The sequence below is a fragment of the Oncorhynchus masou genome, chromosome 6 (genome assembly GCF_036934945.1).
Source record: "Oncorhynchus masou masou isolate Uvic2021 chromosome 6, UVic_Omas_1.1, whole genome shotgun sequence".
NCBI classification, from domain to species: Eukaryota; Metazoa; Chordata; class Actinopteri; order Salmoniformes; family Salmonidae; genus Oncorhynchus; species Oncorhynchus masou.
This window is the reverse complement of record NC_088217.1, coordinates 67,045,398-67,066,995: the sequence shown is the minus strand read 5'-3', so window position 1 is coordinate 67,066,995 and position 21,598 is coordinate 67,045,398. Positions and strand designations below refer to the sequence as shown.

General features: G+C 42.1%; 3 protein-coding genes across 3 annotated transcripts; 2 read left to right on the top strand and 1 right to left on the bottom strand.

Annotated features, from left to right (window-relative positions):
* Window positions 1-383: 383 nt before the first annotated feature.
* Window positions 384-11,242, bottom strand: fastkd2 (FAST kinase domains 2). Its single transcript, XM_064969428.1, has 12 exons — window positions 10,998-11,242; window positions 9,764-10,472; window positions 9,360-9,463; window positions 9,114-9,222; window positions 7,097-7,220; window positions 6,767-6,906; window positions 5,368-5,540; window positions 4,700-4,863; window positions 4,203-4,430; window positions 2,119-2,212; window positions 1,818-1,932; window positions 384-1,440 (listed from the first exon to the last, which is right to left on the bottom strand). Exons 2-12 carry the CDS (start codon window positions 10,400-10,402, stop codon window positions 1,327-1,329), a joined length of 2,004 nt encoding a protein of 667 aa, XP_064825500.1. The 5' UTR covers window positions 10,403-10,472; window positions 10,998-11,242; the 3' UTR covers window positions 384-1,326.
* Window positions 11,243-11,470: 228 nt separating this feature from the next.
* On the top strand, window positions 11,471-15,127 carry mdh1b (malate dehydrogenase 1B, NAD (soluble)). The gene is made up of 9 exons (XM_064967289.1): window positions 11,471-11,577; window positions 11,704-11,838; window positions 11,988-12,130; window positions 12,407-12,683; window positions 12,862-13,090; window positions 13,352-13,493; window positions 13,814-13,989; window positions 14,580-14,719; window positions 14,985-15,127. The coding sequence occupies exons 1-9, from the start codon at window positions 11,557-11,559 to the stop codon at window positions 15,024-15,026; spliced, it is 1,305 nt and encodes a 434-aa protein (XP_064823361.1). The 5' UTR covers window positions 11,471-11,556; the 3' UTR covers window positions 15,027-15,127.
* Window positions 15,128-16,939: 1,812 nt separating this feature from the next.
* Window positions 16,940-21,587, top strand: LOC135542466 (tubulin beta-4B chain-like). Its single transcript, XM_064969427.1, has 4 exons — window positions 16,940-17,143; window positions 17,447-17,555; window positions 20,303-20,413; window positions 20,508-21,587. The coding sequence occupies exons 1-4, from the start codon at window positions 17,087-17,089 to the stop codon at window positions 21,566-21,568; spliced, it is 1,338 nt and encodes a 445-aa protein (XP_064825499.1). The 5' UTR covers window positions 16,940-17,086; the 3' UTR covers window positions 21,569-21,587.
* Window positions 21,588-21,598: the final 11 nt, after the last annotated feature.

The window sequence follows — 21,598 nt, the reverse complement described above, 5'->3', positions numbered from 1 at the left end:
CTATTAGTCTACAATGTAAAAAAACAGTAAAAATAAAGAAAAACCCTTGAATTAGTAGATGTGTCCCACTCAAAACACAGGGGGATGTGTGTGTCTGATATACACACCGACATGAAAACAACTTACACCCTGTTTTTGATACTATCACTCAGTGTGATATCTGCCCAGCAATTCAGTTAACACTGACATTGTAATGGAGCTGCCATGTAGGTTTGAACAGTTGTATGCGCTGCAGCAGCATTTTTTTTGGTTACTACATGATTTCATGTGTTTTTTCATAGTTCTGATGTCTTCACTATTATTCTACAATGTAGAAAAAAACAAAATAAATGAAGGCTGAAATGAGTCGGTGTACAACGTACAAACTTTCGACTGGTACTGTATATAGTGGATGACTGTTTCTATGTCATTTTATTTTCAGCATAAGTGACAGTCGTGATTATAAACCCTTTTGTTGTTATAACATCAGTTCCCATAACCACCTCTACTCAACACATTTCAATGACATGGCATCAATCTGAACAATTTCAGGTCCAATCCCAAATCAACCCATAGACACTCACCCTATGCACTTCAGGAGATGTAAGAGGATTTAACGGGTATAAGCAATTAATTCCAACTGGCCCTCTGTTAGGCTAGGTTGAAGTTTCACCATATTGCTTAAACCCATCAAATCATATCCGATCTCCACAAGTGCACAGGGTGTAGGGTCTAGGGGTCCATTTAGGATTGGGCCTCACTTTTGGCAAATCTACAGTCACCTCAAGTGACGTATTCTAAATGAGACACACAAACCCAGTAGAAACATGGCTCTCTGTCTCAATAGTCTACAGTAGCTTCTTCTCCTCGTCCCCTTTCCTTCCTCTGGTCAGGCTGGTCAGTTCCTTCAGGTCAGTGCAGATGAAGGAGAGGAGGAGAGGATATGAACTTAGACTATTTAGGAATAACCCATGAGGTATTAAGATGCTTAATTTTGTGTTACTTAACTTTACGTTACTTCAACAGGATTGAACTTACTTAAACATAAACTGGAACACTTACGCTCCAACACAGATTCCCTCAAAAATATGAGGAACAATGACAGATGGGAGTTTGTTCCCATTTACTTTCTAGTTAAATAGTGAGACATTACGCAGTGAACTGTTAAGTTCAGACACTCGCACACAGATATTTTCGACAACAGTCTTCATGTAGTCAATTCAGTATACCAGCAGTTCCTGTGCAACGAAGGACAGGACCGGAACAGGATCGTGACCAGACTGACCACAGAACCAGGTCGGGGTTTTCTTGACTGAATGAGCCATGTCCCCACTCTCTCTGTGTCCGTCAGTCTGTCATCTGTTCGACGTTAGCAGGTCTCTCCTGTTCTGGAAAGATCCGTGTTTTGAGGAGCTCTGTTCTCTCCTCTTCGGACAGATTGTCCAGCTCGTGCTCCAACACCTAGGAATGGAGAGGAGGGACGGGAAATAATGTACTTAGAAATGAGGGATGGGTAAAAGTGGGGGTACCTAGTAGGGGGCCTTGAAGTTGAGTCAAGTTCAAGATGGGCTCTGCAACATTTGTCTTATTTTAGTATATTACAATGTCTCTCAAATATACAAAGTTAAGACTCAATAAATAACCATGGCTCACATTTCACCTTATCAAAATAGGATGGTACAAAGAGTTTTAATCAGAAGACCATATCAAGTTCATCATCATTTCAGAAGGAAATTTGTTTGTTAATAAAAGTCAAACAAGAGACAGTTAAGACACAATCACATTAGCGAGAGCTTAAAACAAGAGCCTAGGCTACGACATTAGGGTGCAAAACTCACCACGACTGGGGTGTATCCTAGGGCCGTCAGATGACGCAACTTGATAGCCAGGTTTCCACGGGGACGGGAGGTACCATAACAGAAAGAGGACGGGGGTGCGCAGAATACTGCAATTCTACATCAAGGGGAGAGAATACAAGAATAGTTTGATCCTAATTTAGATAACATTGATGTGACTGAAACAGTGATTGAATGAGTTTGAATGGGAGAGACTACACAGATCTAATTCAGATGAACTGAATCATATAATCCTGTAAATTTTACAGACAGTAATTGTTTTTCCACAACATTAGTTAGTAACCTTTGACTGTGCTCAGGTGGCGGAAACTCGCCCTCAGATGGAGCTCTCCCTCCTGTGGCTTCTTGTAGAGATCCGGGTTGGGTTATCACACCATCTGTTATACAACCCAGACACAACCCGTAATATGACATCCTTTTAGCAACAGAAACAATAACTCGCTAAAATAAAGCACAATCACTGTTGAGCATTGGTGAAGAAATAACTGGGACACATCTTATGCTGACAAGTTCAAATACAGTACCTAACTCAACACATACATAAAAGCTGTCCGACTGTCTTGTCCCACATAATAAATACAACATAATGACCCCAAGCAGTGAGGTAGCCAGGTCCCAGATCTGTTTGTGCTGTATAGCCAACTCCTATGGAGTTGTAATGCCATACAACCATACGAGTTAACTATCCAGGGTTTCCTAAACCCGGTCCTGGCCCCCACCCCCAGGTTGCACGTTTTAGTTTATGCCCTAGCACCACACAGCTGATTCAAATAATCAAAGCTTGATGAGTTGTTTATTTGAATCAGCTGTGTAGTGCTAGGGCAAAAACCAAAACATTCACCCAGGGGGGGTCCCAGGACCAAGTTTAGGAAACCATGAGCTATTCAACACAAACAGATCTGGGACCAGGCAATGTTCCCTCTAGGCTCGGGCTGCCGCACAGAAGAAATATCAGCCCACGCAGAAAAGCACGAGATCTACATTTCTAGAGTTTTCCCTTAATGAACACTATCAACGTTTCGCTGTACTGTGGGAATTGTGCTCGAATCAACACAATATTTTCAAATCAAACCTAATTTTATTTGTCACATGCGCCAAATACAACAGATGTAGACCTTACTGTAAAGTGCTTACATGCCCTTAACCACCAAGGCAGTTCAAGAAATAGAGTTAAGAAAATATTTACTAAATAAAATTAACACAAAATAACAATAACGAGTCTATATACGGGGTACCGAGTGGTACCAGGGGTACAGTTTATTTGAGGTAATTTGTACATGTAGGTTGGGTAAAATGACTACTCATAGATAATAAACCGGGGGGCAATGTAGGGGGAGGGGGGGGTAGAAGCAACATTAGCCACTTTCAATGTAACATACCAAAACAAAATTAAATATGCAAGACTTAGTTTGATAAAACTAACTGTGCAAGAGATTTTCTTGTAGGCAAAGCACAATTGAGTAGGATTTCATTTCATTGACAGTCATGACTCAGGCCCGTACTCTACACAGACTGGTGCGCCATAATCAATCAGAGCTGCAGTAGACGCAAATAGCCATTGTCATATATGGATGGATCTGTGCCATTCACTTTGAACTGGACTGTGTTTACAACATGAGCGTCAGCGAGTAGATGCGCTTGTTTTGAGATCAAAGCGAGAGTTGCATATAGCCTCCTGTATACATTTGTTCATATTCTTTGCTAGTTAGTAAGTTATTAGCCCAGTTATAGCTAATTTCTCGTTAACAAATGGGGGAGTGGTTGCTTCCTAAAAGAGCACAAAATGTGTGCATTTCTAGCCATCTTCAAAAAGAGAATTAGGTAAAGAGTTGTTTTTTTTTGTCTTAAAGGGGCAGTGTTGTAGCCAATAGGCAGAGGGTAGCATAATTTGTCTGATTCTCTGTAATAATGGTATGGGAATAATAATGCATTTTATTTTGAAAAGTGGTTTCTTGCATCAAACAACAACATTCAGTCACCTTGTCTGAAGGACAAGTGGATAAACAGGTTCATGTCAAGCTCTGCATGTTCTTCCCCCAAAAGTCTCATGAAATGTAGGTCTACATTGAACACCACACACTGGCTGCTACTGTAGGCTGAATTATAGAACAGCTATTTCCATATTAAAATGTTTTGGGATTGTTTTTGGCCACTGATAGGCCTACATTATGATCAAATAGCCATAGTAGTCTACTGTGCCACTTTAAAAAAACTTAAAGCAGGTCAGCATCCGTGTTCACAGTAAACGTGCGCCGTAGGTTGCACAGAATTTTCACAACGTTTAAGTTTGCGCTCAGTAGAACTGCTCAGTGCCTAAAAGAATTACAGGGAACATTGGGACCAAGCTAACAGTGAGGTCCTACTTACCTATGAAGTATAGGTCTTCAACCATCACACCCTCCTGGAACAGCCCTTCCTGGGCGATGCTCTGCAGGGTCATAGACAACCCTGGGTTAATGGACAGGTCGTTAGGGGCTGGAGAGCCCAGAGCCTCGGGAGGGATGGTCAAGGGCTTAGGGAGAGAAGGTCGGTCCAGCCTGAGGCACAGGTCCACTATCTGCAGCTTTTTTTCCATCCCCTTCTGCAGCCGCCCACCTGTATGGACATGGAGGACAAGGGGTCAGCTGGTTGGATAGGTTTAAGTAAGATGGTAATCGCTTCCTCTTGCCTTCTTATTGGCTGGGTAGAAATATTGCTTACACCCATTTCACTTCCAACAGGAGCATCTAAGGGGTAGGGGCTAGCAGTTCGATTTGGAATTCAGCATATCTGTATTATAATAATGATGTATAAGTGTCTTTTTTTCCTAAATCTAATGATTTAAAATCTAATCAGTATCTTTATTTAGACTGACAGTGTCTGACCTCTGGCACTGATCTCCTCCAGTGTCTCCTTCTGCAGCAGCTGTTCCAGTGGGGCGGCAGGAAAGTGGCCCAGCAGACACAGGCAGTAGACCACCTTCAGCAGCTCGGAGGCAGCCATCTTGGGAAGGTAGGACACCACCACGTGGGTCACGCCCTCCAGGAACCTGTGGCCAGGAAGAAACATATAGAGTTTGCATTCAGCGGGATATGGTGGTAATCTGTATTATGTGACTGTTATGTGGCTGCTTTGAATATTGATTGACAACCCATCTCCATTTATAAATACAGCTGTAGCTGTGCACACTGCAAAAGTGCTATATAGCAGGGAGCAGAGATTACTGTAGGTTCCTTAAAAATGTAATGCGGTAACTACTGATCTGTAAGTAATTGAATAAGAGAGAGACCCTACTGCTTCAACTTTCACCAACCTAGTCAAATCAGTAAATACTGTAACTTAAGGTTTGGGAGAATGGAAGCCTGCATTTAAGGAATTCAAACAGGGTCTAGGCCTACAGTTAGCCATTCTTTAACTTCGCATATTAAGGTAATGCAGAGAAGAGGGGGTGGGAAACGGAGAGGGCATGGCGAGTTAGAGACCATAGAAATAAAAATGTCAACAATGTCATTCTATTTCTATGGTACATTATATTTCTATGGTGGAGACTCACGGCTCTCTGTAGCCCTGTAGGTTGTGGTTTAGGGACGAGTAGGTCTTCAGAACGCTGAGGACGTCTTTGAGCCCCAGGGCGTCCGGGTTCTTAGTCACTCTCTCTGCGAAGGCATCCAACATGGCCGTGGGGCAGAAAGCTAGATCCTCAAACGCAGACAGGAAGAGAATCAACTGGAACCGACAGAACACGTTAGAGGAGAGGAGTAAACTTCCGATTTCAAACACAGGCTCTTATGGATCAAGATCACCACTGAACAGTATGCGAAGTGCTAGAAGCTATGGGAACCTACTCAAAGGCCGGTTTATCAGAAACAGTGCTCCCATGCTGCATAAATCTGTGTAACTGTATTAGGGTCGGGCGATGTCAACCTTGTCCCCATCGTGATTATGCACTCCTAAAACATTGTGCTATACGATGGTATCACCTCCTATTGGCAAACCGCCTGCACAATTATAAACTGATTCGCATTTTTCCAAATCCTCCTCTCATATTAGGCCTAGGTTACTATGAGTTTAAGGTAGGTTGCACGTAGCTAGAATAATACAGAAATAGGCCTATGCCACTTAGGCTACACGTTGTTCTCTTTCACAAGCTTTCCTCAGCTTTCTTTAGACTTCTAACTCAATTTTTCAATCTTGGTATTGTTGGCACAACTTCACTTCTTGTGGCCTGAAATATAATTTGGCATTCAAAATAAAGTTGTGATTGAGAATAGCACAGACTCAGACTTAAATAATTGTTCACATTTTAAAAGGAGAAACTTTAGGACAAACACTTTATTAGAATATTTGGGAAATACTTTTCATAACTTAATTGCTTTTATGATATTGAAATTAGTAGGATTAGACTTTTGACAGTTTGGTTCACAATGGCAAGGAGGGACCCCCCCCAACGTCTTATGCATGCTTGTTCAAATTTCTTATTAAATGTTTACATCTTGCTATTGTGTGTTCTCTCTCATTATTACCTTAGGCCTACCATATTTGTAGGTTATTCAAAAACAACTAACAACTGAGATAATCTAACAGAGTTGAAGGCTAAATGTTTGATCATGAAATAGAGCAGCTGGAGAATTCATTGGCGCGAGAAAAGAAAATAGAACATATTTTCTGAAAGAACATTTGGTGCTGCTTTGGTAAAACTTAGCAATGTCTACATCGTCCTTGTGCATTCTGTAAATATAACATGAATTGAAATAGGCTATAGCAAATAAGAATATAGGCAATATTACTCTAAATAATGTAGCTACGGGGGTAAGCAGTATAGTATTAGTATATATAGTGTAGTATAGAATACTGAAGTATGGTAAATTATAGTATACAGTAGAATGGTAAATTATATTATACAGTAGTATGGTATATTATAGTATACAGTAGTATGGTATAGTATAGGTCACCTGTTTGTTGTTCCACATGGTGATGCTGGAGGCCACGTAGTCAGAGATGGCGGTGAACAAGGCCACGTCTCTAGAGTGCAGCTCCTTATAGGCCCTCAGCACACTCACCAGGCGGTGGAAGGGGACTCCGTGGACGTGCTCTGTGATGCAGGAGGGAGGAAGGAAAGAGTACAGTCGTCTTTCACATATAAAACAGTTGCACCATTAGCTGAGAATGATGAGCCGACACTGATCAAATAACTGATCCTGTGAAACACATTGAGCAGAGTACGGCGGCTTATGTCCACTGGTTTCCGGTCAGTCAAGTCTGGCATATAGGATGTGTCTCACCTGCAATCTTCCTGCTGCAGACGGCCAACAGTGGCTTGGAGCAGAAGCCCATAGAGGCCAGCGTAGTGATCATATACTGGGAGTTCGGAAGAGTGAACTGGTCTGCCAATGACAGGGCCTTTCTCTGGACGGAGGGATGGCAAGAGAAACATTGTTATTACTGGTCAGGGCCCATATCCACAATCTCAGAGTAAGAATGCTGATCTAGGAGTTTTAGGGCTGACCCCATTTCGTCAACCTACATTTATAAAATAAACGCTGCAGTAGCTGTTTTCAAAGTATTTCAGCCATTTTGTTTAATAGCTGGTAAATTAATCGCACCAAGTCTAAGAACTACGAATCCTATATAGCCTATTCCACCTCTCACTGCAACACTGCCTGGCTGGGCTGTGCGCACTCGAAGAGCTGAGCGAAAGATTCATTTTTAGAAGAGCTGCGCACAGGCATACAAGTCTACTGAAGTGAGACTGTGTCCTTGTGTTTCTTGGCAAGCTACATTGTTTTATTCACATGCTCGGTTGTTTTTCCATGTTTGAGTTTCAACTGCTAAGGAAGAGAAGACAATGCTTCTACTATTCATACTCAATCTCACAGCAGGCACAAACATGTCTGGAGTCGCAACACCGACGTAACATCACGACATTGTTTTGTCTCAGCTGTGATATTTTGGTTAAAAGAATCAGATCACAAAATGTTTAATTATATAACATATATATAACAACATTGCTTCTTACTAGTAATACATGTATTGTTTTAGAAACATTACAACGCATCCTCATACATATTTTTTGTTTTGTTGGTGTAATTTTAGCAGAAAAAATATATTTTGACTGGTAAAAAAATCTGTGTGGTTGGTAGATTTAAAAAAATCTGTGTGGTTGGTAGATTTAAAAAAATCTACCCGCCACAGTGGCCGGTGTTACCACAATGTCAATTTTATGCTGAGGCCTAGGCTACCGGCCTCAATGTAGCCTATTTGAAAAATATTTCCATTTCTCTCTCTCTTTCTGTAACCATTTGAAAAAAAAAAAAAAAAGTCATGCTCCAATTCGATGGAAACATAAAATAGGCCTGCTTGATTACTTATTTTCCCAAATAGCCTACAGCTGTATCTGGACAGAGTTCACTGGCGCAGGAAACTGAGGGTCCAGAATATTTTATACAATGTTGCAAGAGCTTCCACTGGACCAAGTTGATACAATGTTTCAAATTCCTTGCAGGCAGGCCATGTGTAGCCAATGTGATTCAGGATATTTTCTAGCTGCAGGCTGCAATGATTTTATTGGCTTTATGTAGGATATTTTTACATAGTTGGCAATGGAAGTTACTTTTAGATTTGTATACTTTTAATTTAGATATAATTTAGTATTAATCACATGACAATGATTTTGAGATAAATTAAACTGTTCCACGCGCATATGAAAATCATAACTGGCATGCAGATTGGTAGAATGGTAAGAAATTGGTAATCCAAATGGAAAAGGTTGTCAACCCCTGGTGTAGCCTATTACAGGCAACTTCGGGAGCTTAAAGGCAAAATCTGCGAAGGCCAGCAGCAGCGGGAGGAACAGGTTTTTTTCTTCTGGTTAGGCTACCTTGATCTCTGGCTCCCTCATGAGTCATTTGGGTGTCTTAATTATTTAATGATGCTTAAAGCATCAGATAAATTCAGTAGCCTGTGCAACAGGGAAATAATGTGCAAGCCCAGTTGATTTTATGAAAAACACACAGGGTGTGTATGGAAAAATAGACATTTAAAAATGTAGACCAGTCGATTGGTCAAATGAACAGACGACTCTTGGTCGACAAAGATTTATTTTTTGTCAGGGACAGCTCTAAGGACTTTTCCTTTTAGATCACAATGAAATAGATACAGAGAAGACCTAATACTAGATCAGCACTCCTATTCTGAGACGCTTTATGAATACTGGCCCAGATGTACATAGTTTGCCACAGGGTACAAGGCTCGCTAAACTGTGATTTAACTCAACGGCTCAATGGATGAGCACTAACACACCTCCAGTTTTTTCTTGATGTCCACCGGGGTATCCCGGCCCATGTGGCGCATCAAGGTCTGAAGGGACATGACGTTCTGGATGCTCGGCAGTAGAGCCTCGATCATTAGCCTAGAAAACAATACACACACGGTCATACACTGTACTGGAGAAATACACTGGACCTGGGATAGTTACATAGGAAATGGCACTCTAGTCATTTTTGAAGAATCACTGCCGCTGTTAAAACAGATGTCACTGGAACCCACCTGACTCCCTCCTTCAGTGCGTCCCCATTGGGGCTGCTCTCCAGGTGTTCCAGACAGGAAGCCAGCACTGACAGGGACTTCTCATCAAACTCATTGAGGTTCTCCTGTGGGGGCAAAGCATGGCATTACACCATCATATAGGAATATTGTCCAGCGTGCATTTTAAAATATTGAGAGAGAGAGAGTTACAGTGCTACTCTTGGTGGGTGCCAGTCTGAGGTTACTGTTAACTGACAGGCTGGCAACCGGGCTACGCCAGGAGTCCAAAATAAATATAAAATGTAAAATATGAATTCCGCCAGACACAGATGAGATAAACACTTGCATACTGAACAGCGCTAACAGGACTCAAGTATCTGAGGCCTGGTCTGTAACACACTAACAACCTGTCTCCGATTGGTTACCTGGCAGACTCGGAGGAGGGTCTGGACCACGCGGCTGCTCTGCGACACGCCCAGCTTGACTGTGGCCAGCAGGCTGTAGGCTAGGTCCTCGCTGCGCATGTGCCGCGCGTCCTGCATGGTCCTCTGGAGGAGCTCCTCGAAGCCAGCGTGCTCGAACATAATGCGCAGTTCGTAGCGTCGCTGCTCCTCTGACATCTTCTTGGTGGACTCCCAGCAGCGCGTCAGGCAGTTGCTCACCCGCCGGTGTGTGGCTGTGTACTGACCGGCCAGGTCGAGCACATCCGAGGGGGAACCGCACTCCCTCAGCTGGTCGTAAAACGGCACCCTTTTGGCTGGCTGGTCCGGGGATGTCCGACTTGGTGAAGACCAGGTTCCAGAGTTCTGAGTCTGTATGGAGTTGCCTTGCTTTCTTTCCACCACGTCCTGCCCATATGTTTTACCCTGAGAATAATACCTCACTTTGTATATAGCTAGTCCAGCCAACGGTCTATGACTTGGTCCTGTGCTCCAGATATGAGACAGTCCTCTGTCAAAGCTCTCGATCATCAACATCTGAGGGCCACGGTGTTGCCATGGACGTCGGTGGTTGCATATCCGCAGGGCCCACCCGAGTAGCACCTCTGCAGTACGGGCTGTCATTGTGTTGTTTTGTTGCACAGATACCAGTCCACTGGGTAGTGGTTTAAAAATGCAATATGGAAGCTATCATCTGAAATTATATAACACGAAACATACAGTCAATGAGTGTTTCGTACAGCAACACCTGAGTCATTAACGTATCATCTTGAACAGCTAACGTTACTAGAACAAAAGGGAAAGCCAAATAACACAGCGTGGCATTGCACATGTGACATTACAAAGTCATTAACCTTAGATAAGTTTACCACTGTGGTTAGTCTTTCTTTAGCAAAATAGACTGATACTCGAGTCAATTCTGAATCTAAACACGTGTCTCCACTATCTGAAAACAATAAAATGTTGTTTGTAAGACAATCATTACTTCCCATTGTGAAAATTGCAATGCGATGTAAATCGGTCACAAGGCCAACAAGCGCATGATGCTAGGGGTTAAGTTACTAACGTTAGCTAGCTAGCTAGACATTAGCCAGCTAGCTATAGTATTGTCAGCCAGCTCGCTAAATGACAGGTTGTGCTAGCTAGCTAACTCACTCACTCAAGTTAGAATTCCCATACATAACAATATGTCATCATATTTGAATATAAACGAATTTACCCTGGCCTTAGCTATGTTGTCCAATCCATTTCACATGCCAGTTGTCTGTGTGCAATCATAATGGGTCCTTTGTCGTCCATTACAAAACGACGTTACATCATGTTAAGTTTTAGTTCTTTGATATTTAAAATATTTATAGCCATAATTTGTTTGGAATATTATAGTGACTATGTATTGAATTTTCATATCATATTTAATTACACAATTCTAAAAATATTCAGCTAAACATAGCGACCTCCGTATAAATCTGTTTCCTATCGGACACAATTAAAATAACACCCCTGGTTTCCTAGCAACAACTGACATCCGGACAACAGACATGGCAAAATTTGTACTTGCTGGTAAGACTTGTTCAAGTTTAGGTTGTATTAGCTATGTAGACATAAATGTCTGACTTACCTAAATAGGAAGAGCTTATGACCTGCTGGTAATGACATTCCATACATGACAACTTGTTTTTCTCTCAGGCAAGGCAAATTGCCCGTACTTTGCCAAAGCTGAACTTCTTGCAGATTTACTGCAAAGATCTCTGCCAAAGTTCAGCATCCACAAGCTCTGCATGCACCCCAATGAGTGGCAGGTAGATGCATTTATTACATTCAGTCAATTCTATTTTCATATGTTCTCTTTACTTTGTCAATGTGTAGCCTAAACTAGAGATATTCTGTCCAGACAATCTGTGTCACCCTCTCTTTCCACCTCCCAGCAATGGCTGGAAACCACTTGCAAGGAAAATGGCTGGCAGCATGAGCATTCTCCCATGATATGGAGGGAACTGATCAACCGTGGGGGTAAAGGAATGCTTCTAGGGGGCTTCAGCGACTTCCTAGAACATGTACAGGTAATGTATCTACATCACCCTTATTCAAAGATAACTATCAGTCTGGCATTATATCAATTATTACTTTATTGATAATTCCACAATCAGCTGGTTCAGCAAGAATAGAAACATCCTGATCAAATCATGTCAAAGTGCTGCTTGACTTCCAGGCTTACTATGGCATCACCTCAGATATGACGACGGAACTGATGATGAAGATTGCAACAGAGAACCTGCTGACACGGGAGCTGTGCATGAAGGAGGAGGTGTACCATCAGAGCCTCATCAAGCCACTGCACATATGGATCAGCAGGTACGTAGGGTAGCTGCATCTTAATGTGAGGCATGGCTGGGATCAATTCCATTTCAATTGAGTCAATTCAGGAAGGAAAAAGACATGTCTATTGCCATTGAAAATATGAAGTAAAAATATTGAAAATGTTTGGCTCAAATATGTTTGTCTTCTACAGAGGCAGCGAAGCATCCTGATCTACCAGATGAGTTTGTGCTGTCTTGCCAACTCCTATGGCTTTAGGCCTACATCACAAACAGATTTAATCCACTGTTCCCCTCCTTTGCTACCCTGCAGTGCTCTTAACCCGACCTGCTACATCCTGATCCCCCAGCTATTTGCCCCTGGGGTATTCCGGGACGCCCCAACCATCAGCCTCCACCTGTTGGATGTGGGGGCCATCGAGGAGGACCTGCAGGGGGTCAGGATGGAGACAGAGGACCTGGCCCTCCCACAGCTCCATAAAGTCACTGTCTACACAGAGCTGGACCAGGCCTTCCAACAAGCACACTTCATCATCCTCCTGGATGACAGTTGGCCTGAGTGTGGAGGGGAGGATGAGGAAGAAAGCAAGGTGTGTAGTTCGAATGGCTCAGTGGGTTAGTTAGAGCACGGTGCAAGCTACACCAGGGTTGTGGGTTGGATTATAGTATCATACACTCCACATACGATGAACATGTGTCAGTGTTGACAGTTCTGTAAGTTGCTTTGGATAAAAACATCTGCTAAATGACCATATTATTATTTTTAAGGTGAGGAAGGTGTCGGAGCGTTACCAACAGTATGGGCTCCTTATCGACGAAAGGGCGCACAAGAACGTGGCGGTGATTGTGGCTGGGAACACCTTGGTTAACCTGAAGTGCTCCCTTCTGCTAGAGAACGCTCCCTCGGTTGACAGCGGACGCTTTGTTGGCATGGCAACTCAACTGGAGTACGAAGCCAGAGCCCACATTGCACAGAAGCTATCTGTGAAGACTGCAGGTAACAAATCAAAATTCTACATTTACATTAATTTTGCTCTTATACAGAGCGACTGAGTCAGTGCATTCAACTAAAAGTAGATGACAACAACATATCCCAGTCATTCCAAGTGAAACTTTCCTCAAATCAACTTTTAGCGCAATAATTCTTTCCTTCATTTTTTCATTACCATTATACACGTATCTATAAAATGGATAAACATTTACCTTAAATTGAAAAAACCCAAAACTTCATGTGATGATTCTTTATCGTCTCGGTCAGATGTGACAGATGTCATCGTTTGGGGCAACATCAGCGGCAGTTCTCATGTTGACCTGCAGAGGGCGAAGGTTTTCCAATACGAAGGGGCCATCTGGGGACCATCAGATTTTTCTCAGCCAGTCCTAAAGATGATATATGACAGGTAACTTAACTGTTTGCTAAGACATTTTGGCCAAATTATGTTTATCAATGAATCTGTACTGTTCCTGCAGTATAAATCTGTTTGTGCTGTGTAACCGGCTCCTATGGTCATTGTCATGCCAAAATGTCCTTCGGATTTGGCAAGACGGCACAGTCAGATCTGGGACGAAGCTACTGTTCCTGTGCTATTTCATACCTAAATTCAACAACCATAAAATACCACTGCACTAAGTTTTGATAATACACCTCCCTGTCATCAGTGCTCTAGTTCTAACACACACACAGTGCACCCAAACTTTAAATACCTTTTTTTTCTCAAAGGAAATGGCTACAGACTGACTTCCTGAATTTGGTCAGTTCCCAACGTGCCACTGTAACTTCCAAGTCCCAGAGGGCCACAGCCATATCAGCCACTAATGGGATCATTGCAGTTCTGAAGGCCTGGAACTGCAACTCTTCTGCAGAGGAGGTCTTTTCCTTAGGCATACTCAGCACAGGTCAGGTCAAAAGTCAATATAGTGACAGTTGCAGATAGGAGGGAATACTACTAGTCTGGTCCCAGATCTGTTTGTGCAGACTTGCCAACTAATAGAGTCATTGACATGACTTGGCTATAGAAAGACTGTATCATTAAGCCTGATCCCAGATCTGTCTGTGCTGTAACATGAGTATTGACAAAAGCCATAGGAGTTGGCTATTAAAGCACCTAAAGATCTGGGACCAGGCTATGTAATCATTTTTATATATTGTATCCGCATTTTATATAATGTGTTCCAGGATAAAAGTTTCAATGTCACATGCACAAGTAGAGTGAAATGCCTTTCTTGCAAGCTCTAACCCCCAACAATGCAGTAATCAATAACAATGTAATACTAAAAATAGCATAAGGTATGACAAAAACAAACAAATAAAAATAAGAACACAAAGTAAGTAAGCATACTAAATAAGTGCTGCCTATGAAGCCTATATTCATAAAGTGTCTCAGTATGAGTGTCGAAAAGGTCAAACTGATCCTAGATCAGCACTCCTTCTCGAAGACACTTTATGAATAAAGGCCCTGATATGTCTTCTCTTGGCCTCTCTGCAGGACAGTACAACCTCCCAGCTGGTGTAGTCTTCTCAATGCCAGTGAGCTTCCAGGACGGTAGATGGTCCGTGTTGTCTGATGTTATCATTGGTGATGAGATGAGGGCCAAACTGCAGATTGCTGCAGACCAACTCAGGGAGGTAAGTATCATAACTAGGACACAGGCACAGCAATCACATGTCTCATAGCTTAGTATGCTTCTGTGCCAGTGTTTGAGATTATTTTCCAGGACCTCGAAAATTTGAATTGAAAACAATTGTGGGGGGGACCTGATCTGTACTAATGGTAGGGGAAACATTTGTACTGCATTGCCCTCATTCCTTTTGGATTCATTGATTTATCATGAACCTTTTATTGTAAAGTAATGTTCCATTTGTGTTTCTATTTTGTTTACACTATCCATAGGAGAAAGATCTTGCATCAAGGACAAGAAAAGACACTGCATGAATTTACGACTTGCTGAAGCGCTTTCTGTCAGAGTTATGTTTGTTCAAAAAAAATAAAAAAAATGGTCTTTATACTTTTTGATAAAGACATCTGACATTCAATTGCATATTAAAGGTTGCATGTATTTGATGACTAAATAAATAGTGATGACCTCAATGAATATCATCATCACTGGACTTCTGGTTGCCCCTATCCCCACTGCATCCTTCCCCTTCAACTTATTGTTTTAGCTATGAAGTTATTTTTTACATAGTTCACGCCATTCTCAGATTCCATGTCTGTAAGCCTTATGTAACTGGTGGGGTGTGAATCCAAAAATCAAAGGCTGGAACTCCAAGGTTTTAGGGAGGAATGTTTGCAGAGTTGTAGGTCTCGTTTTCAAGAGGCTCTTGTCTTTATGCATACCAGCCAAGTGTTCATGTCAGTACTGTAACACAGCACTGGGCTGGCTATCTCACCATGTGTTCACACTGACACCCTCCTAGTGCTTTTGAATCAAATATGCAAACACCTGTGGTGAGTTGCAGGTCTAACATATGGCGTGCATTTCCTCTGCGGCAGTCTGTCTGTCTGACAAGTGTCCATGGGTTACAGCAACGGTGTGTATAAAACCTGGATCACTGACTGTGTGCTGTATTAAAGCCACCGCGCAGCCATCTTGCTACTCCTCCAATATAAAAAAAATATTTGGAAGCTATAGAAATGCATTTATAAATGACTGCATTTGTTTTTTTACAATTATTATGTTAGGCACCTTAATGCATACTTTTAAATGATATGTGTGCTAAACATAACACAAAATGACAGCATTTTCCCCCTAATGTTACTGTCCCCACCACATCAACAAAAAAATACTAGGCGGTTAAAAGTAATTTTGTCCTTAACATTTAATTTAAATACTGTAAAATTCATTTCTATGGAAGACTGTGCCTACTGGGGAGTGTCAATATGGCTGACCGGTGGCTTCAAAGCCTCTCAATGGCCAATATATAGCGTCAGCAATAAAGGATATGTTATAGGATGCGTACTCTGACAGAGGCTCAGTGGGATATCTTTTCTTTAATTCCCAACCCCCAAACATCAAAGCACACAAGAGGCTATAGCCAGCAAAGTGTCAGCCGCAGAGCAGTGCCCTGCACAAGGGCCCAACAACAGGTTTGGCTGAGTTTTCAGGTGAAGCAGCGGTTTCACATTGGGTCCAAAAAGGAATGGCTTCACGCATATGTTGTGTAGGCTACATTATGTAATTCTATTTATATCATGGTCCATAGGTAAACACTGCATGTAATAAACATATATTTTAAAACCAACATATTGTATATATCTATCCATCCACCGCTATCAACTGGCTGCATGTAAAAAATAAAAACATTTCGTTGACTGGCTGGGGGCCGCCTGTCTTTGCCTGTGCTAGGTTTATAAGGACACACATACATACACATATACATATATATACACATACATACATACATACATACACATATATATATACATATACATATACATACACATATATACACACATACACACATACACACATACACACATACACACATACACACATACACACATACACACATACACACATACACACATACACACATACACACATACACACATACATACATACATACATACATATATATACACACACACACACACACACACACACACATATATATATATATACACATATATATATACACACATATATATATATACACACATACACACACACACACACACACACACACATACACATATACACACACACACACACACACACACACACACACACATATATATATATACACATATACACACATACGTACACACATACCCAAGCATTGCCTTGTATGATAATGACGTAATATTGATTTAGCCAATGGAATGCATGCAAAGACAAACTCCTCACGCGCGCTTGAAGCTTTCTTTTCCCTCTCTTTCAACGGCTCTCTCGACTTTAGACGTTTAGAAAAAAGGCGCGCAGTAAAGATTACAGTTATTGTCAGGTGTTTACAAGTGGTCTTTATTCATTTACACGTCGACTCGATTTTAACATGAGGGAGATTGTTCATCTACAGGCCGGTCAATGTGGAAATCAGATCGGTGCCAAGGTAAGGGCACTTTTTAAAATTTAAATGTATCGCAAACTCAGTTGCATTTTTCAAAGTACTAACGTTAGCGTTCGTGAGCTAGCTTTGTGTCGCTAGCCTGCTCATAAGTTAAGTCCAAACTAAAGTATTTCCGATTTGTTAGTTAGCAAGCTAACGCTAGATGTGGTCTGAAATGTGTGGTTGATATGAAGAGTAAATTCGTTCAATTGTCGAAGGCTGCCTAAATTGAGCTTGCTAGCTATAATGCTATGAGTAACTTTTACCCGCTGACGTGCCACTAACCACTCCATCATACTTTTGCAGTTTTGGGAGGTTATCAGTGATGAGCATGGAATAGACCCAACTGGCACTTACCATGGAGATAGCGATCTGCAGCTTGAGAGAATCAATGTGTACTACAATGAGGCAACAGGTAACTAACTGGAAATTATCCTCTATGTACATAGGTAGCTAGCTAAATTGTGACATTTCGAATAAATATAAAACATTAAGTTGCTAGTTGAAGTGATTTTTAAAGTGTATTTACGCTGGTAGTAGTGTCAAGTATTCAAAAACGTATGCCGTGTTCTCTTTAACTAACACATTGTCACACTGTGTGATGTTAACAAATTAAAATATTGATATCAACCTGTCAAGATTGTAGGATATGCTTTTGTTCTGTAGTCACATTCTGCAATTGTCTTGCAATCAACTGCAGCAGTTTATTTTATATTTTGATCTGGGCATGTGCCATCAGCTCAAGCCTCTGTATATGCGCCAGTGAAGTGAGTTCAGAAAAGTATGCATCTTAGAAATAGTTTTCACATAGACCTTATGTCCAAACTCAGAATAATCTGAACTCTGGGCCTGATTTCAGACCTTTCGTGTAAAAAAGATGAGGGAAATTGTTCTTGCACAGCATGTAGGCTGAATGTTTAAATTGAACTATTATATGAATCTAATTATTCACAATAATTGTATTATTGTGTGCATACTCAGTGCCAACAGTGTTCCTGTTGGTCAGTCACCAGGATCGGCTCATAACACCAGCCACACACACGATAAAGACCCAAACATTCAGACACTGCTAGAACTTTGCCAGACCGTACGAAGCGGTACTTAAAATCGTCAGTCCATGTCGCACAGAACGAGCCAAGACATCCGACAATCGTTTACGACCTAAGAATTGGCCCACAATGTGGACGTTTTCTCTAGGATGGAAAAATGGCATAAGACGGCCAAAAACGTTGTCTGCAAAGGCCTTAAACTTTCTAGGGCAGAACCCCTCGACAACATTCCGCTGAAAAGGCAGTGCGTGAAATTCAAAAATATTTTTCCCGAAATATGTAACTTTCGCACATTAACAAGTCCAATACAGCAAATGAAAGATTAACAAAATGTTTATCTACCCATCGTGTCTGATTTAAAAAATGCTTTACAGCGAAAGCACAACATATGGTTGTTAGGTCATAGCCAAGTATATTAAAAAAAAGCCATTTTTCCAGCCAAAGATAGGAGTCACAAAAGCAGAAATATAGATACAATTAATCACTAACCTTTGATGATCTTCATCAGATGACACTCATAGGACATCATGTTACACAATACATGTATGTTTTGTTCGATAATATGCATATTTATATCCAAAAATCTCAGTTTACATTGGCATGTTACGTGCAGTAATGTTTTGATTCCAAAACATCCCGTGATTTTGCAGAAACATTCATAATAAACATTGATAAAAGATACAAGTGTTATTCACAGAATTAAAGATGGACTTCTCCTTAATGCAACCGCTGTGTCAGATTTCAAAAAACTTTTACGGAAAAAGCATAATCTGAGAACGGCGCTCAGAACCCAAAACAGCCAGAGGAATATATCTGCCATTTTGGAGTCAAAGTTAGAAATAACACCATAAATATTCACTTATCTTTGATGATCTTCATCAGAAGGCACTCCCAGGAATCCCAGTATGACAGTAAATGATTTGTTCCATAAAGTCCATCATTTATGTCCAAATAGCCACTTGTTAGCGTGTTCAGCCCAGTAATCCATCTTCATGAGGCGCAGGCACTTTGTCCAGACAAAAGCTCGAAAAGTTCCATGGCAGTGCTTTAGAAACATGTCAAACAATATATGGAATCAACCCTTAGGATGATTTTAACAGAAAACATCAATAATGTTCCAACCGGAGAATTCCTTTGTCTGTAGAAAAGCAATGGAATGCGAGGTAACTCTGTTTGGAGCGCACGTCATGAGACCAAGGCACTCTGTCAGACCACTGACTCAAACAGGTCTCATGAGCTCCTCCTTTACAGTAGAATCCTCATTCAAGTTTCTGAAGACGGTTGACATCTAGTGGAAGCCGTAGGCCACGCTTTGAAAAACTACAAACCTCAGGTGTCCCACTTTCTGGTTGGATTTTTCTCAGGTTCTCACCTGCCATATGAGTTCTGTTATACTCACAGACATCATTCAAACATTTTTAGAAACTTCAGTGTTTTCTATCCAATACTACTACTAATAAGCATATATTAGCATCTGGGACAGTAGGAGGCAGTTCACTCTGGGCACGGTATTCATCCAAAAGTGAAAATGCTGCCCCCTATCCCAAAAAGGTTAACCAGATATCGAATAACCATAATATCGAAGTAAACTTGGAGTCACGCAACATGGTGTGTGGTCTCCGACTCAGAGAAACAATGCCGTTTTAGGCTACAGATGAGATCTTGATGCTCCTTTCCAATAAAGAGGGTCTAATTCTGGTGACTTGATGCTTGACTGCTGTTTGACAAATATTCTCACTCTTATCCATAAATCTCATCATGTAGACTAGCCTACCCACACGATCTGCAAGCTGTTGGCTAGAGAGCATGTACAAAGACCAGAGTAGGAACATTTGCTATTTAATGCAACAGTTTGACTAAACTACCGGTAGAGTTGAAAATGCGATGGAAACACATGGAACTCTTTTTTTTTTTGTATATGAAAACTTAAGGGAAAAAGTAAATGTTTTTGTGAAAGTAAATGTTTTTGTGCACTGTTATCACACTGATTTTTATCTGCAACAAGTCAGTTTGGTGAAAACGTACCACTGGTGGGTAAACACGCATGTTTTCTTAATGCCGATTTTAAAATATTTAGCTACTGACCCACAATGTGTATGTTAATTTATTTCAGGTGGCAAGTATGTTCCTCGTGCCATTCTGGTTGATCTGGAGCCTGGCACGATGGACTCTGTCCGCTCGGGACCATTTGGCCAAATATTCAGACCGGACAACTTTGTCTTTGGTGAGCAAATGCTTTGAAATTGCAAATTCATTTCACATTACCATAGTAATATGCCTAGCCTACATCTCATTGCGTTACTTTTTGTTGTTTAAAGGACAGAGTGGTGCAGGTAACAACTGGGCAAAGGGTCATTACACTGAGGGAGCAGAGCTGGTAGACTCTGTCCTGGATGTGGTGAGAAAGGAAGCCGAGAGCTGTGACTGTCTTCAGGGTTTCCAGCTCACCCACTCCCTTGGAGGCGGCACGGGCTCTGGCATGGGTACCCTGTTGATTAGCAAGATCCGTGAGGAGTACCCTGACCGCATCATGAACACCTTCAGTGTGGTGCCCTCTCCCAAAGTGTCAGACACCGTGGTGGAGCCCTACAATGCCACCCTGTCTGTGCATCAGCTCGTGGAGAACACTGACGAGACTTATTGCATTGACAACGAGGCCTTGTACGACATCTGCTTTCGCACCCTGAAGCTGACGACTCCCACTTACGGGGACCTCAACCACCTGGTGTCAGCCACCATGAGTGGTGTCACCACCTGCCTGCGCTTCCCCGGCCAGCTCAACGCCGACCTACGTAAGCTAGCTGTCAACATGGTCCCATTCCCCCGCCTGCATTTCTTCATGCCAGGCTTTGCCCCCCTCACCAGCAGAGGTAGCCAGCAGTACAGAGCGCTGACGGTGCCCGAACTCACCCAGCAGATGTTCGATGCCAAGAACATGATGGCAGCTTGCGACCCCCGCCATGGCCGTTACCTCACCGTGGCCGCCATCTTCCGTGGCCGCATGTCCATGAAGGAGGTGGACGAGCAGATGCTGAACGTGCAGAACAAGAACAGCAGCTACTTTGTCGAATGGATCCCCAACAATGTCAAGACTGCAGTCTGCGACATCCCACCCCGCGGACTCAAGATGGCCGCTACCTTCATCGGGAACAGCACAGCCATCCAGGAGCTGTTTAAGCGCATCTCTGAGCAGTTCACAGCCATGTTCCGCCGCAAGGCCTTCCTGCACTGGTACACCGGAGAGGGCATGGACGAGATGGAGTTCACCGAGGCCGAGAGCAACATGAACGACCTGGTGTCTGAGTACCAGCAGTACCAGGATGCCACCGCCGAGGAGGAGGGCGAGTTTGAAGAGGAGGGAGAGGAGGATATGGGTTAGATGAATAAAAGGGATTTAAATCAATTTCAA